Raw genomic sequence first — 15,003 nt, 5'->3', positions numbered from 1 at the left:
ATACAGTCCATGGAATTCTCCAGGCCAGAATACTGAAGAGGGTAGCTTTTCCCTTCTCCAGGGGATCTTCCCAACCCAGGAATCAAACCCGGTCTCCTGCATCAGGCGGATTCTTTAGCAGCTGAGCTATATAATACTGTACATCTCCCATAAAACACTGCTTTGGTTGAATACTGTGTGATTTACATATATTGTAGTTATTTGGCTTTCAATTCAAATTATTCCTTAATTTGTTTTAATTCCTCCTTGACATATAATTATTTGGAAATATATAGTTTATTTCCAGTTGTGATATTGTGATTTATGATAAGACATATATATTTGAGCTTAATCCCTGTTTCTATCACAGAGCTACTAAAAACCTTGGTACTTTTTAAGGGTTGAGAGGAATAAAGTTGCCCTTTGCTTCATTAATGAGGTGACTTTCAGAAACCGCCCACGGAAAGATACTGGCTGCCAGTAGAGCAAACCTTGTGATTAGAGGGTAGGAATTTTCAATCTCCCTTGCCTCTTACCTCCATGGAAGGGAAAGGGACTGGGGTTTGAGTTCAATCATCAATAACTAATAATTAAATGAATCATGTCTAAGTAATGAAGCCTCCATAAAACTCCATAAGGGTGAAGTTCAAAGAGCTTCTGGGTTGCTGAACACATAAAGATGCAGAGAGAGGTGCATTTGGAGAAGGCATGGAGGCCTTTCACCCTTCACATGTATCTTGCCCTATACATCTCTTCCATCTGTCTATTTCTAGTTATATCTTTTGATCATAAGCTGGTAATTTAGTAAGTGAAATTTTTATCCAAGTTCTGTGAGCTGTTCTGACAAATTAACTGATCTCAAAGAAGTGGTCATTGGAACGTCCAACATATATAGAACTGGCTGGTCAGAAACACAGGTTACAGCCTGGACTTATGATTGGAATCTGAAGGAGGGGAGAGCAATCATGTAGGACTAAGCCCTTAACCTCTGGGATCTGACACTATCTCAAGGTAGTATTAGAACTGAGTTGAATTGTGGAACACCCAACTGGCCCAGGAGAATTGCTTGGTGGTGTAAGAAACACCCCACCCCCATACACACATTGAAGTTGGGTGCAGAATGTTAGTTGAGGTCATATGTGGGATTAGAGTCAGAACTGTTCCAGACCGTTGGAGTTTTTCTAGTTATCTTTAAAGCTATTGACGTTCAGCTTAATTATATAATGTTTAGAGAAAATATACTTTTTAAAATTGAAACCATGTGAAATTTGTTGAGACTTTCTCTGTGGCCCATCATAAGGTTGACCTTGATAATATTTCATATGCAGATGAATCAAAGTGAATTTAGCCATGTCTGGCTAAATTATATCAAGTTTATATAACGATTATATCAAGTTTGTTAATTATGTATTGAAAATCTGATTTTTATATACCTTTTTCATCAAGTTTGTTTTCATGTACATTTGTGTGCTTGCTCAGTCATATCAGTTGTGTCCAACTCTTTTCTGACCCCATGGACTGTAGCTCACCAGGCTCCTCTGTCCATGGGATTCTCCAATCAAGAATACTGGAGTGGGTAGCCATGTCCCCCTTCAGGGGATCTTCCGGACCCAGGGATCAAATCCATCTCTCCTTCATCTCTTGCATTGCAGATGGAGTGTTTACTGTTAAGCCACCGGGGAAACAGTACAACTTTGTATATCTATTATATCAAGTTTGTTAATTATGTTTTGAAAATCTCCTGGGCCTGCAGGGTTTACTTTCTACTCTTTCTGTTAATATTGAGAGAACTGGTTGAAAAGTATCCCTATTGATGATTATAGATTTCTGTACTTCCCTGTCTTTATTAGTGAATGCATATACATTTAAGATTGTCATATCTTCCTGTTGATTTACCTTTTATCATCACAAAATATTGCCCTGTCTTTATCATAATGCTTTATGCCTTAAAGTCTTTGTCATCAGGTATTAAAAGAATTGTTGTTGTTGTTGTTTAGTCACTGTCATGTCTGACTCTTTTGTGACCCCATGGACCGTAGCCCACCAGTCTCCTTTGTCCATGGGATTTCCCAGGCAAGAATACTGGAGTGGGTTGCCATTTCCTTCTCCAGGGGATCTTCCTGACCCAGAGATTAAACCTGTGTCTCCTGCTTGGCAGGTGGATTCTGTACCAGTGAGCACCTGGAAAGCCCATTGAAAGGATTATACTAATTTAATTTGGTTAACATGTGCGTGAAATTTTTTTAAGTTTTACACTCTATGCCTTTGCTTTTAAATTGTTTCTAATAAGCTACATAATTCTAGATATTATACTTTATTCACTCTGAAATATGTCAATCTTCTACTTGGTTGGTGGTGTAGTGGTTTAGTCTCTAAGTCATGTCTGACTCTTTGTGACCCCATGGACTGTAGCTCACAGCTTCTCTGTCCATGGGATTTCCCAGGCAAGAATACTGGAGTGGGTTGCCATTTCTTTCTCCATTTCTACTTGGTTAATGTGATCCATTTTACACAGATCTTATATCTACCAGTCATATATTTGTTTATTCCACATGTCTGCATTATGCTTACTTTCCCCTCACTTGCCTGTATTTGTAGAAACAAATGTCATTTATTATGCCTCTTGTTACTTCAATAAATTTCTTAAGTGTGTAATCCTGTTGTTTGAATGATTACCCTAGATTTTCAGCATGCATCTGCAAATCCACACCATTAAGTTACCTCTTCCCAGTACTGCTAGAAGCTTAGACATTTTATCTCTATTTACATACCTCCCAACTTTTGTGACAAATATATTTGCACCTACCTGAATATTCATGTTTATTTCTGGTATCATGTTTCTCCTGACTGGAAAAACAAAAAACCCAAAAGTGGTATTTCTCTGAGTGCTAGCCTGCTGGCAATGATTTGTTTGCCAAAGGAAAGTTTTGTTCTTCATTATTGAACAGTATATTCACAAACAAAAGAATTCTAGTTTAGTAACTTCCCAGGTAGCTCAGTGGTAAAGAATCTGCTTGCCAATGTAGGAGACACAGGAGACATGGGTTCAGTCTCTGGGTTAGGAAGATCCCTTGGAGAAGGAAATGGCAAGCCACTCCAGTATTCTTGCCAGGAGAATCTCATGGACAGAGGAGCTTGGCAGGCTACAGTCCATGGGGTCTGCAATTTACTGAGTAAATATGTTATTTCAGTGTCTTCTGCACTCAATCATTTTTGTTGAAGTTAATCATCTATTTTATTGTCATCTCTTTTATGATATGGATTTTTTTTATCTCTGGCTGCTCTTAAGATTTCTCAGTGTCTCCTGTTCAACAGTTTTATTATGATATGGTTAGGTGTGTATTTCCATGTGCTTGTTCTGCTTGAAGTTCATTGATTTTCTTAAAGCAGTAGGTTAATATGTTTTCATACTTTGGGGAAATTCTCCTTCATTATATGTTTTTTATTACTTCAATTATTTTTCCTCGAATGATACTCCTTTTTAAAGTTTTCAGATTTATTGATATGTTTCACATATCATTTTTGTATTTTAATGCTTTTTTCTACGTTGTTAGTCACTGATTTCTAAAAAAATTTTTTAATAGTTAACTAATTTAGGTAATTTTACAATGCAATCTATGATTCAAACTGTCCACTGATTTTATGAATTTAGATATTTTGTTTTTAAGCTCTAGAATATGTATGTAACAAGTCTGCATAGATGCCAATTTTCTGGTGAAACGAATCTACCTTCTTTCCCATGGTCTGTTCATTTTTCTTCCAGTTTTTCTGAAATAGTAGTCATAGGTATTTTTGTTCACTATTGTCTTTTCCACTCTTTGGCTCATCCTTTAGCTGGCTTCTATCTTGTTTTTTACTCTTTGTTGTTGTTTTCCCTTTATTACTGACCTTAATTTCTTCCTTTTACATATGTAATAGTGCTTTATTGTATGCTAGGAGGAGGGCATGGCAACCCACTCCAGTATTCTTGCCTGGAGAATTCCATTGAGTATAGCATTGCAAAGAGGCAGACACAACTGAGAGACTTTCACTTCACTTCACACATGTTCTATATATAAGGATCCATAGGAGTTCAGAGTAGATGTACCTTAAACTTGAGAAGTTTATATCTTTTCTCTGTTTGGAAGATAGGCTGAATGACTGATAATACAACAGAGAATTGACTTTGGTCAGAAATAGTGTAGTTTTGGAAAGACATATATACCTTACTGTACTTTCTACTGGGAACCCATAAGCCTGTATTTTCTTAGCTGAAAAACCAATGGGTGACTATGTTCTAATACTCAAATCTTCAAAACTAAATTCTCTAGTTTATACCTCAAGCTCCTTCAAAATCAGCCAAATGTTTTAAAGGGAAAAACTTACATGTTCTTGAGTCAAACTCCCTTCCACTAGGTCTTTTCTCCCTAACTACGATAGACTGTAGGTAACTCTGTCCCTAAAGACTTCAACCTATTGCCTAGCAAATGAATCTAAACTCAGCAAAAGTGGTATGGCAAAAACTGATTTTGTATTTGATGCCCTTATGTGCCCAATTTATCAATCTAGTGTATTCTACACACCAGGAGCTTTTCACGTTTCTTTTTCTTCAACAGAGGAATTAGAACTGGGTAGACCAAACTTGATCGTCAATTAATATTCAAAATCATCATGTTACAGGGAACAAACATTTGTGTTCCAGGGAAAAACGTACTGACAGTTCAAATTGTTTTCTCTTCCTTGTAATTTTTAAATCTTCTAATCTTCATTTCCTCCACAGTTCTGTGATTGTTTCAAAATATATGTCATTTTCAGAAATGTACTTGGCATTGTACAGCTGTTATTTTCAGAAAAATTGCTTGTCTACAGAGACTTACCTAAAATTGAAAGTATCTTTCTTACCCCATTTTATAATCAAAGAAACCCAGAAATTTGGAGACAACTATTATTCAGTTCAGTTCAGTTGCTCAGTCATGTCTGACTCTTTGCGACCCCATGAAAGGCAGCACGCCAGGCCTCCCTGTCCATCACCAACTCCCAGAGTTCACCCAAACCCATGTCCATTCTCTGTCATCCCCTTCTCTTCTTGCCCTCAATCTTTCCCAGCATCAGGGTCTTTTCCAATGAGTTAGCTCTTCACATCAGGTGACCAAAGTATTGGAGTTTCAGCTTCAACATGAGTCCTTCCAATGAACACCCAAGAATGATCTCCTTTAGGATGGACTGGTTAGATCTCCTTGCATCCAAGGGGCTCTCAAGAGTCTTCTCCAACACCACAGTTCAAAAGCATCAATTCTTTGGGGCTCAGCTTTCTTTATCGTTCAACCCTCACATCCATACATGACTACTGGAAAAACCATAGCCTTGACTAGATGGACCTTTGTTGACAAAGTAATGTCTCTGCTTTTTAATATGCTGTCTAAGTTGGTCATAACTTTCCTTCCAAGGAATAATCGTCTTTTAATTTCATGGCTGCAATCACCATCTGCAGTGATTTTGGAGCCCAGAAAAATAAAATCAGCCACTGTTGCCATTGTTTCCCCATCTATTTCCCATGAAGTGATGGGACTGGATGCCATGATCTTAGTTTTCTGAATGTTGAGCTTTAAGCCAACTTTTTCACTCTCCTCTTTCACTTTCATGAAGAGGCTCTTTAGTTCTTCTTCACTTTCTGCCATAAAGGTGGTGTCATCTGCATATCTGAGGTTATTGCTATTTCTCCCAGCAATCTTGATTCCAGCTTGTGCTTCATCCAGCCCAGCGTTTCTCATAATGTATTCTGCATGTAAGTTAAATAAGCAGGGTGACAATATACAGCCTTGATGTACTCCTTTTCCTATTTGGAACCAGTCTGTTGTTTCATGTCCAGTTCTAACTGTTGCTTCCTGACCTGCATACAGGTTTCTCAAGAGTACCAAATGAATACTGTAACAGAATTCAGTCAGAGAAGAATACTCAGTGATTTTAGGGGGATAGAATTGAATATAAGAAATTAGGTACCAAAGCTACTTAGGAACACAACAAGTAAAGGGAGGCATTGTGCTAGTGACTGGTCAATAGCCATAAAATACCGATTAAAGATGGTGATTTCATTCATGGAGCCGAAGAGTAAAGAGAAGAGGTTGGGATACTTGAATCTAGGGAACTGTAGGATTGGCTCCATGGATCTCAAAAATGAGACTCAGAGCTCTTCCTGCAGGTACTGCTAAGCTAGTGCAAAGGATTTGAGACTTTGGTAGAAAGATCAAAGACTTGGGGCTCAGTCCTAGACAACTTTGCTGGCTTGTTTCAGACCCACAGTGAGGTTGGTCTGGATTGAATTTTGTTTTATTTTTCTTTTCTTTTGGATTGAATATTTTAAAAGGATAGTGAAACTAAGTATAATTGCCAGTGTAAAATCTGTTATTGAGATAAGATTGACATACAGGAAGCAGATCACCCAGATTTCCAAGTCCCTGACATTCGCCCTACCACAGATCTGAGGGCTGATACTGCAGAAATGTGGTTCCTATAATGCAGAATACAAAATGGGAAGCATCTTTGGAGCTGAAAAGCAGTCACTTAAAAACTGGTAAACCACCCATGTGTCACGCCTTTTTCTAGAAAATATAAAGAAATAAGTCTCAGGAAAAAGAAAATTTCTAATTGTTTAAAATAAAGAAGAATAAGTAGAAACATTATAGGAGTTACGTTTTTAATGCATATCTATTCAGATACGTTTTTTGGGTAGTAATTGTTTTTATTTCCCACGTTGACTCAGAGTTTTTTGCTTTGGATTTTCCACTTGAGGCTGGTCTTTTCCCTTTTTTTCTTTAGACTTTTTCCTCATACAAAGCAACAGAAGACAACATAATAAAATTAACAGTGAAATAAATAATGCTATTGCCACATAAATCTTAGGTATTTTCTTTCTCTTAGGGGGTGGGCCACTGTCAACACTACCTCCATCGCCTCGTTTTACGCAGTTGGGAGGGTCCCACTTATAGTTGCAGTGGCAGTGATGTTTATTGTTGCAGATCCCCCTCTTGTTACAGAACGTAGGTGAACAATTACTATCCAAGCGAGAGATATGGACACACTTCCTTCCGATGCAGACATGTTCTGGGCCACACTCTGTGCCATCTCTCACTTCACCAATATCAGGTATGCCCATCCCAAAATGGTAGTCTGTACCCCAGCAGGTGGCACTGTTAAAGCGAGTTCCGTGCATTGTAGAGTGCTCTGTCAGAAGAGGAATTTCTGCCACATTATCACACTGAATTCTTCCACAGAAGATGTCTGACATATTGCATTTTAGATATGTAGGGCCTTTGGTTCCACAATTACCGAAACGGTCACCTTGAGTGTTTATTTGTCTGTAGCAGTTGTCGTTTGCATTCTTTGCTGTTTGGCCAAAAATCTGCCTACAGTGTGCATTGCGATCATTACATCTCTTTTCATAGCAGTAGGAAATGTCATTACAGGGAATTCCATCCTCTACATATACATCATCTGGGCACATATGGGATGATCCATTGCACCACTCTGGAAGATCACACTCATTGACCTCCTTTCTACACATTTCTCCTGATGGTAAGAACTTGCAGTCCTTGCAACAAAGCCCAAAAGCACAAACAGACCCAAAACTCAGACTGCAATTTGTCAGACAACAGGCATCTTTTGAGCACTGCTGTAAAGACCCACAGTCACACTCTTCTCCTTCTTCAACAACACCATTTCCACAGCGCTTCCTTGAAAATATATCCTTTGTATATATAGTGTACCGCAAACATTTTGCCTTCTGTACACCATATCCCCAAAAATAAGAATAACTACAGTTGCTAAACTTGGCTATTGGTGGGTTGTCACGACGCATTATACATCTATTGTCACCTGCTGAACACACACACAATATAGTATCATGAGTCATTCCCAAATTATGACCTAAATGATGAGCCACTGCAATTCCAATAATGACCAAGGTTTTGTTTGCAAAAGTAACAGCTGCGCAGCTGGAGTGTGGTTTGCACATTCCTGCGATAAAGCCTATACCACTTAGTCCTCTTAATGTCTTTTTCATAAAAATATGTGTAGTATCATGTGCTATGCGAGCATCAATGTTATTAGCCTTCCAGACGCAAAAATCTCTCAGAGCTCTCTGTACTGCATCTATTTCAACAAAGTTTCTTTGAGTCCAGAACTCCAAACCAATTAGTAACACCTTCATACCCATCACCTGATAAATGGAATCCACTATATTTACAATAGCAAATAAATCCTCCTTCACCTTTGAGACATTCTTTTTAAAATAATTATATAGAGTATAGTCCACCACGACTGCCATTTCAACAAAGAATGAATGGATCCACCAGCCTTCATGATGACTTTGTTTCAGAGTAAAATTACCAGTCTCTTGAAACTCAAAATGCTCTACAGTTTCCTCTTGCACAAAACCAGATTTCATGGTTGGGAACTGGGTCTCTTCACTCTCCATTTTATACACCAGGTGTTCAAATTTGGTAGAAAAAATCATGGGCTTAATTTCATAAACAACATTATTTATCTGTAATAATCCTCGAAAGCCACCAAGACAGGTACTGAGGGCAACAAGGGATTCTGGGTCCCCCTCCACATAACCATGATAGTAGCAGTCATTCTGGACGAAAGGTTGGTCCTTCAGGAGAGCACCCTCTTCTGAGTAGGTGAACACTGGGAGGTGTCTGGATAGCAAATGTTTCTTGACCTTCATGTGGAAAACGTGTCTCTGACCCCCTAAATGCAGGCTGTAAGAGAGCCGACCTGGAGGCTTCATGCCTCTGCCAGTGCCAGTTATCTTCAAGGGAATTACCACTTCTGGGGGACTGTGATATTGAGAGTTCTCAGCCCGAGTGTGTCCTGTAAAAAACAGAAACACTCCAAGCCAGTGTAGCAGGGGTATGATCCTCACATACAACAGAGATTTGATCACAGTCATTATGAAGCTACCATTATTGGTTCAGAGAGGAAGGCAGGCAGGGCTGGGAGTCACCGTTGGTCTGGCTCCTTATTCTGAACTGATCATTGTGCAGAACTAAGCATTAAGTCTTTGTCTTCTGTCAGAGTGGAACCATTAGAACATCGGCACTATAAGCAAAACAAAATACAACATACGGATGGGAATGGTTAGAAAAGGGCCCACAAGAGAGAAATGGAAACACATACAATAAAAGTGACTACTGTTTTGATCAAGGAATGACTCTAGAAACTGCACAGAATTTGTTTTTAAACATTTATAAGGCAGAAAGGCATTCGGGGGAGTATATAAGACTGAAAACTGGCCATAAATTTATAGTTATTGAACTTGGATGATGGGCAATTAAGGATTCATTATACTATTCTCTAAATATACGTATGTGTGTAAACATTTCCATAATAAATAGTTCAAAGGAAAAAGATCTTAAGGATAAAGTGACCATAAGTCTTGGATTGCTGGGATTATCCTAATTTACATACGTTAAATTGATATAAGTAGTAATACCTGTTTTATACAGCCTCAAGCCATAAATTACTCAACTGCCTAAGATACACATTAAAAGCAACAACAGCACAAAAACTCAGCAAAAGTCTCCTGTTATTTTAAAATCTGTTCTATAGCACCTGCCATTACCTCCCTACAACAAAATGTTTAGTTTTCTTTTATCTTCCCTACGTTACTCTCCTCACTAGACTTGTCATATTAGTGGTACTCAAGAGTATTATCTATGTCCTTCATAAATGTTAGTATCTCCTATAAAGCCTAACTAAATTCTTTACATAGTAAATAATGGTCACCTTGACTTTTATCGTTCCTTGGAGTGTTACTGAAAAGGTATTTACACTTGATTACATTTTAATGTAGAACTGTTCAATACCTGTAACCAATTTTGCTTTTGGAACAAAGTGGTATAGGCCCACGTTTTTCTGCTTATTTTCTCTAAATACAAATAAATACCCTGGATATAATTAAATGGAAGACAAAAAATACCTCTGAAAGCTAAAAAAGCAAAAGACAGACTGACTAGAGATCTCCAGACTTGAAGAATGGCAGCAGGGTGCCATAGCTCATATTTATCCCAAATTAGGTGGTAGAGAGGTCTTTAATACAGAATCACTATTAGGCATAGACAAAAGCAGGGAAAAAAAGCCTCAAAAATAATTTTCTCTCTCTTGAAAAATTACCGAGAATGAAAAAACTCAACAGAGAACCAGTAAGATGCTCCAGCATCTACTCTTGAGCAAGTCACATGTGACTGATTCACCCAGAGTGACAACTTCAGATATTTGTAGGCCAATTCAAAACACATTCCACAATCAGAGAACTAGTGGTCTGTTCAGTCCACTTACACTGGCAATATAAAGCCCTGACAGGCCAACCTAACCCTCTTTCAACATCTAGGTAACAGATCCGCCTTCAGAGGCAGCATCTAAATCCTGACAATTTGATCCAACCTCAGCTCAACACTATGGCAGAGAATGGAACCCTATATTAAACATAGCAGTATCATTCATAAAGCCTGAACTATCCCACACCTTCACCAAATGACATAGGAGACATAGCCATTTGGCTTCTGTTCTTCACATCTCCAGATCTGAACATGGCCCAGTGACCCCAGTTAAATCCAGAAAGAAGATTCATTAAAACTGTGCAAAGTCAAAGATGAGAAAATTTGAAAGTGGTAAGAGAAAACAACATGTCACATAGAAAAGAACCACCATAGAACTGTGAGTAGATATTTCAGCAGAAATCTTGCAAGTCTAGAGGGAGTGGGGTGATGTCAAAATGCTGAAAGAAGAAAACCTATCAACTAAGAATGCCATACTTGGCAAAACTGTCTTTGAAAAAAATAAAGAGGATGCAAAGACATCACCAAACAATAAACAAGAGCTGAAGGAGTTTATCACCGCTACAATTGCCTTATAAGCAGGGTTAATGGGAGTTTTTCAAGTTGAAAAAATGCTAAAGAACAAAATGATAGTATAAAAAAGTAAGAAATATACATACATATTTCATACAAAAACACATAAATGTAAACTCATCTATAGCAAAACTAGAATATATTATTACTTTAATTATGGTGGGTGAACATATGGTGTTCATATGTTGGATATTCATACAGTGGGTGTTCATATGGTGAACACTTTTAATTTTAGAATCAAAGTCAATCCACTGGAGGAGGGCATGGTAATCCAATCCAGTATTCTTGCCTGGAGAATCCCGTGGACAGAGGAGCCTGGCAGACTACGGTCCATAGGGTCACAAAGAGTCGGAAACAACTGAAGCAACTTAGCATGCATGCATCAAAGTAAAAGATGAAAGAACTATAAGTAACTAAAACTGAAAAACCTACACAGTAAAAATTGATATCTAAGTTATAACAACAATAACATAAAATGTGAGCTGAAGAGAAGTTACAGTGTAGTTTTTGTATGCAATTGCACTTAAAAACATTGTATACTTTAACAGTAATATTTTATGTAAGCCCCAAATTAACCACAAAAAAATATAGCTATAGAAGTTACACGTACACACACACACAAAAACCTAGAAAGGGATTAATATATGTAAAATACCAAAAAATCAACAAATTATGACTTGGAAGGCAACAAGGGAGGAAGACAGATAAAAGAACAAAAAGATTAATAGAAAACAAAGAATAAAATGACAACATTAAATCATTATCAATAATAACTTTAAATATAAATGGATTAAACTCTCCAATCAAAAGACAGAGAGCGACTGAATGGGTATAAAAAAAGTAAGACTCATTATATGCTGTCCAGTGGAAAAAAATTTACTTTAGATATAGGAAGACCTCAATCAAATCCCTTATGATTATATAGTGGAGATACAGTGGAGGTGATGGATAGATTCAAGGGACTAGGTCTGGTAGACAGAGTGCCTGAAGAACTATGGGTGGAAGTTTGTACCATTGTACAGTATGTGGTGACTAAAACCATCCTCAAGGAAAAAAAAATGCAAGACGGCAAAGTGGTTGTGTAAGGAGGGCCTTACAAATAGCTAAGAAAAGAAGAGAAGCTAAAGGCAAAGGAGAAAAGGAAAGATATACCCATCTGAATGCAGAGTTCCAAAGAATAGCAAGGAGAGATAGAAATCCTTCTTAAGTGAAGAATGCAAAGGAATGGAAGAAAACAATAGTATGAAAAAGATTAGCGATCTTGTCAAGAAAATTAGAGATACCAAGGGAAAACTTCTTGCAAAGATAGGCACAGTAAAGGACAGCAAGAACCTAACAGAAGCAGAAGAGATTAAGAAGAGGTGGCAGGAATACACAGAGAGCTGTACAAAGAAGGTCTTAATGACCTGGATATCCTTGATGATGTGATCATTTACCTAGAGGCAGACCTCCTGGAATGTGAAGTCATGTGGGCCTTGGGAAGCATTACTACTAACAAAGCTAGTGGAGGTGATGGGATTCCAACTGAGCTATTTCTAATCTTATGGATGTTGCTGTGAAAGTGCTGCACTCAATATGTCAGCAAATTTGGAAAACTCGGCAGTGGCCACAGAACTGGAAAAGATCAGTTTTCATTCTAATCCCAAAGAAGGGATAACCCTGTATACGAGACAGCAAAAGAGACACAGATGTATAGAACAGTCTTTGGGACTCTATGGGAGAGGGTGAGGGTGGGATGATTTGGGAGAATGGCATTGAAACACGTATGTTGTCATATGTGAAACGAATCACTAGTTCAGGGTCAATGCATGTTATAGGATGCTCGGGGCTGGCATGCGGGGATGACCCAGAGGGAGGATAAAGGGAAGAGGGAGGTGGGAGGGGGGTTCAGGAGGGGGAACTTATGTGAACCCGGGGCAAATTCATGTCAATGTATGGCAAAACCAACCAATATAATATTGTAAAATAATTTGCCTCCAATAAAAAATAATTACTAAAAAAAAAAATCCCAAAGAAGGGAAATGCCAAAGAATGTTCAAATTGCTGTATAATTGTGTTCATTTCACATGCTAGCAAGGTAATGCTCAAAATCCTTCAAGATAGGCTTCAACAATATGGGAACCGAGAACTTCCAGATGTACAAGCTGGATTTAGAAAAGGCAGAGGGACCAGAGATCAAATTGCCAACATCTGCTGGATCATGGAGTAACCAAGGTAATTCCAAAAACATCTGCTTCATTGACTACACTAAAGCCTTTGACTATGTGGATCACAGCAAACTGGAAAATTCTTAAAAAGATGGGAATACCAGGGTATCTTACCTGCTTCCTGAGAAACCTGTATAAAGGTCAGAAAGCAACAGTTAGAACTGGACATGGAATACCAGACTGGTTCAAAATTGGGAAAGGAGTATGTCAAGTATCATCGCCCTGCTTATTTAATTTATATGCAGAGCACATCATACGAAATGCAGGGCTGGATGAAGTACAAGGTGGAATCAATATTGCCAGGAGAACTATCAGCAACCTTAGATATGCAGATGATACTACTTTAATGGAAGAAAGAAAAGAGGAACTAAAGAGCCTTTTGATGAAGGTGAAAGAGGAGAGTAAAAAGCCTGGCTTAAAATTCAACATTCAAAACACTAAGATTATGGCATTTAGTCCCATCACTTCATGGCAAATAGATGGGGAAAAAGTGGAAACAGCGGCAGATTTCATTTTCTTGGGCTCCAAAATCACTGTGGACAGTGACTATAGCCACAAAATTAAAAGACATTTGCTCCTTGGAAGAAAAGCTATGACCAACCTAGACAGTGTATTAAAAAGTGAGACAACACTTTGGTGATAAAGGTCTGTATAGTCAAAGCTGTGGTGTTTCCAGTAGTCATGTGTGGATGTGAGAGCTGGACCATAAAGAAGCTTGAGCACTGAAGAATTGATGCTTTTGAATCGTGGTGTTGGAGGAGACCCTCGAGAGTCCCTTGGACAACAAAATCAATCCAGTCAATCCCAAAGGAAATCAACCTTGAATCTTCATTAGAAGGATTGAGGCTGAAGCTGAAGTTTCAATACTTTGGCTACCTGATGTGAAGAGCAGACTTGTTAGAAAGATGCTGACACTGGGAAAGATTGAGGGCAGGAGGAGAAGGGGGCGACAGGGGATGTGGTGGTTGGATACCATCACCAGCTCAATGGACCTGAGTTTGAGCCAACGCTGGGAGATGGTGAAGAACAGGGAAGCCTGGTGCGCTGCAGTCCATGGGTCACAAAGAGTCAGACAACTTAGTGACTAAACAACTACAACTACAAAGCAACAAATAGTGCTAAAGGCTGTATAACTCTGTGAATATACTCAAAACCACTGTGTCTTACACTTTAAACGCTGAACTTAAATTATATCACAATAGCACTATTATAATAAAGAGAAATACAGGATGATGAACTTTAAAATTTATGACCCTAAAGAATGGTATGGTAGGTTTGCATCTTCTTGATTTTCTGTAACTGAACTAATATCTCCAGGTTTTTTTTTCCCTTGTGTTAGAGAGAGAATTGTCGGCAACTCAAATTACACTCGGCCTTCTCAGTGTTTTCTCTCAGCTTGAATTTATACCCAGAGGACTCAATATTTGGCGCCCTTTCTTTTCCCTGGCACTTTCTCCCATTTTCAAGGGGCTTCTATGACTTCTAAGCACAGTGAGGAGGGAACAAAGACTCTGTTCTGTGAATATGTTTTTGGTGGTTGCCATTCTCCCCACGTTCATGCAGAGATCACCTGGCATAACCCACTAACCCCAGTCTGGACACTAGTTTTATGAATCGACGTGCTTTGTTCTCTTGATTCTTCTTCAGACCATATAGGATATAACTGTGAGGATACCACATCTTCTTTATTTCATTCACCTGTCAATGAATGACGTTTAGGTTTTTTCTATGTTTTGGCTATTGTAAATAGTGCTGCTATGAATATAGGAATGCATGTATCTTTTTGAAATATACTTGTGTCTGAATATATGCCCAAAGTGGGATTGCCGGATCATATGGCAGCTCTGGGCTTCCTGGGTGGCACTAGTAGTAAAGAACCTGCCTGCAATGCAGGAGACATAAAGAGATGCAGGTTCCATCCCTGG

General features: G+C 38.5%; 1 protein-coding gene across 1 annotated transcript; it reads right to left on the bottom strand.

The window, feature by feature from the left end:
• Positions 1–6,697: 6,697 nt before the first annotated feature.
• LOC129557439 (disintegrin and metalloproteinase domain-containing protein 29-like) lies at positions 6,698–8,911 on the bottom strand. Its single transcript, XM_055427963.2, has one exon. The coding sequence runs from the start codon at positions 8,909–8,911 to the stop codon at positions 6,698–6,700; it is 2,214 nt and encodes a 737-aa protein (XP_055283938.1).
• Positions 8,912–15,003: the final 6,092 nt, after the last annotated feature.

Source organism: Moschus berezovskii, chromosome 7 (assembly GCF_049115385.1).
Source record: "Moschus berezovskii isolate FMDL1 chromosome 7, NW_MosBer_1.0, whole genome shotgun sequence".
NCBI classification, from domain to species: domain Eukaryota; kingdom Metazoa; phylum Chordata; class Mammalia; order Artiodactyla; family Moschidae; genus Moschus; species Moschus berezovskii.
This window is presented reverse-complemented; position numbering and strand designations above follow the sequence as displayed.